We start from the raw sequence: 5,000 nt of genomic DNA, 5'->3' as shown, positions 1-5,000 counted from the left end.
GTTCCTTTTTTTCTCTCTCTCACTTTCTTTCTTTCTCGCTCTCTCTCTCTCTCTCACTCACTTTCTCTCTCTCTCACTCTCTCTCTCTCTCTCTCACTTTCTCTCTCTCTCTCTCTCTCTCTCTCTCAATTTCCCTCTCTCTCTCTCTCTCTCTCTCACTCACTCACTCACTCTCTTTCTCTCTCTCTCTCTCACTTTCTTTCTCTCGCTCTCTCTCTCTCTCTCTCACTTTCTTTCTCTCGCTCTCTCTCTCTCTCTCTCTTTCGCATTCATTCTTTCTTTCTTTATTAATATCTCTCTCTCTTTCATTTTTGTTCTCTTCCCCTGCATATCTATATACCTATATGCATGTCGGGTAAAAAGGCACAATTCTATTTGAATTATAAATGTGTTGTAGATAGCGATTATAGCGATTAGATATATAGTAGATATATAACATCAAATACAGCCAATAATCTTGATATAACAGCCCCGATAGTTAGGATACGTAGATAGCAAGGGAATATCAGGATAAAACAGACTAAAATGGAACGAACACAAAACAAAATTACGAAACAAAAACGGATCAAAGAAAACCTATGGCCAAGCTCGCCATTTCTGAGAGTCCACCCAGCGTCCTTCTAAAACAATATGCTATGACCATATACTTCCTATACTAGCTATGGAGTCCCCAGCCCTTAACCCCGTATATTGGCCAAGGCAAATATTACTAAGCCACTGGGACCCCATGCTCGTTAAACGCTACTTCGGGCTCAGTCCCCCTTAACCCCACGCAAGGAAGATGAAATATACAATTTTGTTACAGCGAACAGAAACTCAAATTCCTCTCTTCATATGAATTATAGAATAATTTCTTTTGCTTCTACATGTAATCAGCTCTCATCAAACCTTTGTACAAACACTATAATTTTCTTCGATTTTGTCAATTGCCTGCATAGCTTTGTGCAATGCTTTTTGCAATGCTTGAGACACTTAACGGGCTTAGATATCACGCTATAATGTACACCCAGGTCTATTTCTTCTGCATAGTCACTATTTTTTTTTCCGTAACTGACACAATAAACAAACCGTTTCTCTTCAGCGTTTGTCACCGAAAGAAGGTTGGCAAAGCTGTCAACACACATGAAACTAAATGTTTTTCATAACTGTTAAATAAATAAACGTTTGATATAGTATATAACTGTCCATAAAATACGCGAAATATAAACAGAAGAAATCAGGTATTGATAATTACGAAATAATGATTTTTACAAGTTCATGGTACTACATAGCGCGCTTATCTCCTCTAGTTTAAGCAGATACATCTTCAATCTCCTTTAATCTTTCATCCTTTATTGACGGTTGCTGTTTATAAAATAAAACAGTCAGTAATAGTTTCTCCACTTCAAAGAAAAGAATCAGACACATTTAAAAACGTTTCCCCCAATAATTACCGTTTTCTTTCATCTACACCCGTTGCCGTAGAAAACGAATATTCCCATATCATATGGCTAACTATTGTATTTAGAAATTTGAGAAAACGATACCAATATTTTCCGATAGATCAGTTAAATGTTTTTCTTCTTTTTTCCACCACATACCAGAGCTTTGGTATTGGTTTGGAGACAATACTACACACCGAAATAATTTCACTATATCCTTACTTACCGTTAAAGAAACAATTCCAACGCGACGAAGAGGGCGAAATAACGTAGGAAAATACACAACAAAAGCAAACAGGGTACTTACCACCTGTCCCACGTGCGCAACCTTGTCGATCTTCTGATGTCCCTTTGAGTTTGGGAAAAGACCCTTCGCTGCGTTAGGGTCTTGGAACGAAAACTGGAAGAGAAAGATAAATGGAAGTGAAAAAATGAATGAAATAAACGAAAAATGTAACTATGTATTTAGCCTAGAAATATGGAGTTTGTTCTATCTCGTAGTTTGGGAAGAAGTACTATTGACACGCATTTTGTTTGTGTACTGTATTTAGAAACGTGGAGTTTGAATTATTTTATGCACTGTATTTATCTTAATTATTGTATTGCATTTTTAGGTCTATTGTATTTGGAAATGTCGGGTTCGAAGTATTTTGTGCATTGCATTTATTTATATTATTGTATTTTGTGTATTGTATTTAGAAATGTGTGGTGTGGATTATTTTCATGTATTGTATTTATATTTATTATTGTAGTGCATTTTTGTTTATAGTATTTAGAAAAGTCGGGTTCGAAGTATCTTTGAAGTGCATTTGGAAATATGGGGTTTGAAGTATTTAATCATGACAGTTGAAGTACTATTGAGACATCAAGGGCTTGATTAATATGTGTTACAATGACAACGAAATAATAAGAGTATTATTAATGTACCTTAAAAGCTTTTGTGAATACGATTAAGAATTTGCCTTTTTTCGGAAAACGTTGAACTCTATTTTATCTATTCATTATATATGTATGTTTGTTTACTTAGTTTTTTATTTTCGCACAAACAGTAATAGTTTTCATTACTTCTTTCCTCTCTGTCTCTCTCCCCTCCTTCTCCCCTTCCCTTCCCCTATCTCCTTTTCCTCCCTTCACCTTCTCTTTCTCCCTCCCTCCTCCTCTTTCTCTCTCCCCTCCTTCTCCCCTTCCCTTCCCCTATCTCCTTTTCCTCCCTTCACCTTCTCTTTCTCCCTCCCTCCTTCTCCCTTCTTCCCTCTCTCTCCTCCTTCTCCCTCTCTCAGATTCAGAAATGATAGCATACTTAAGGGAAAAATGGGAATGGGGTAGACGCTCACATACAAACGCGCGTGCGGACGCACACGCGCGCACACACACACACACACACCTATATATATATATATATAGGTGTGTGTGTTTGTGTGTATGGTGTGTGCGTGTGCGTGTCCGTCCGCACGCGCGTTTGTATGTGAGCGTATGTCTGTGTATAATATCTTTATATACCTGTTTATGTAATATAATATCTGTCTGTACATATGCCCTTTCCCCATAAACAAACGCGTTCACATTCCTTCATACACCCAAGGACACACAATCCCCTTGAAATAACCCTTCAGAAACGAAGGAAAGACTGCAGTACCGTGACTCTCAACTTCCTACCGAGTGCATAGTTCACGACAAAGAAGGAATGTGGAGAAAAACGCCCACAGAGTGCTCATAAAAAATAGAATCTCATCGTAATAATGAAAGAGCAGGCGCTGTGGCATCTCGTTTTAACATTCCTGGTCGGTAGTGCAAATCATGTTTCGCTGTGAGGCCAGGTCTTGATTGAACATTTTATAATGACTTTCGTGTTTTCATAATATTGATTGTTCATTATATATATATATATATATATATATATATATATATATATATATATATATATATATATATATATATATATATATATGTGCATAATAATAATGACAGTAATCGTAATAATAACAATACTAATAAGAATAATGAAAATAACATCATTAATAATAATGATAATAATAAAATCATTAATAATAATGATAATAATAAAATCATTAATAATAGTGATTATAGTAACAATAACAATTGTATTGATAATAACATTATCAATAATAATAACAATAAGAAAGCTACAACAACGATTATAACCATAATAATTACAACATAAAAATAGTAATAATAATAATGATAATAGTAACAATAATCATATAATTATTTCTTGTAAAAAAAAAAAACATTAATAATAATAACGATAAAAATAAGACATTTGAAAAATAATCATAAGAATATCCAAATATTTTGACTTTCCCCCCATCTGGAAATTCCACAAAAAATTAGCCCCAAGTGGCACCCTCATCAGCTGGAAATGTCCCTGACCTGAAGACCAAGCTTTTAAAGGCACCCCCCTCCACCCCCCCCCCTCATTGGCACTTGCGCAAAGGTCTTCCATATGCCAAGATCAACAACCCCCTCCCCCCTCCTTCCCCCTCCTCCCTTTTCTTCGTAGGTCAAGAAGACAGTTAGAGATGTTGTCGTTTACCTCCTAACCCCCCCCATCATCATCTTCTCACCCCTTCAATTCCAAATGTCGATTCGACCTAAACCTCTGTAAGTGGATAAATGGATTAGATAATTATTTTGAACAATAAGTGGATAATTGTTTTGGATAGTAAGTGGATAATTGTTTTGGATAGTAAGTGGATAATTGTTTTGGATAGTAAGTAGATAATTGTTTTGGATAATAAGTGGATAATTGCTTTGGATAATAAGTGGATAATTGCTTTGGATAGTAAGTGGATAATTGTTTTGGATAATAAGTGGATAATTGTTTTGGAAAATAAGTGCCAAGATCAACACCCTTCCCCTCCTCCTCTTTGCTTTGGATAGGTCAAGATGGATTAAGAGCGTTGTCGTTTGGATCTACCCCCCTTCATCATCTCTACCCCCTTCCCTTCCAAATAAGACTTGACCGAAACCTTTGTAACTGGATAAATGGATAAGATAATTGCTTTGAATAGCAAGTGGATAATTGTTTTGGAAAATAAGTGGATAATTGCTTTGGATAATGTAATAAAATGTATGTTTATATGGTATATAGTGGTTGATGTCACTACTATAGACTGTCATTATTAGTATCTTGTTGATAGTAATGATAGTAGCAATGGTAATGTTAATAACCATGACAATAACATTAACAACAATAAGATAATAACAACAATAATTCTGTCTATTATTACTATTGTCATCATCATCATCACTATCATCATTATCAGCATCATTACAATTACTATCATTATTCTAAAAACAATAATGATGATAATGATGATGGTGGCAATAAACAATAATGATAATCATAATAGCAATAGTAATAACAACGAAAATATAGACATGATAATAATGATTATCAATATAATAATAATAATAATAATAAAGATAGCAAAATCCCTAATAATGATGATGATAAAATGATAAATGATTAATAAGGATAATATGATAAAACAATGAATAATAACAATGTACAAAGATAAAAAAAAATATTAATAACATGAGCAGAAAAAAGACGGA

The 5,000-nt window shown here is 34.4% G+C and overlaps 1 protein-coding gene across 1 annotated transcript in view; it reads right to left on the bottom strand.

Annotated features, from left to right (window-relative positions):
- LOC113807381 (uncharacterized) overlaps window positions 1–5,000 on the bottom strand; it is a 505,215-nt gene that overhangs the window by 454,763 nt on the left and 45,452 nt on the right. Inside the window, exon 9 of the mRNA XM_070118473.1 lies at window positions 1,729–1,821. Coding sequence (XP_069974574.1) covers window positions 1,729–1,821 — 93 coding nt within the window. The remainder of the gene's footprint in view (window positions 1–1,728; window positions 1,822–5,000) is intronic.

This window comes from Penaeus vannamei, chromosome 42 (assembly GCF_042767895.1).
Source record: "Penaeus vannamei isolate JL-2024 chromosome 42, ASM4276789v1, whole genome shotgun sequence".
NCBI lineage: Eukaryota > Metazoa > Arthropoda > Malacostraca > Decapoda > Penaeidae > Penaeus > Penaeus vannamei.
Note: the sequence above shows the minus strand (reverse complement) of the source record. Positions and strands in the feature narration are given on the sequence as shown.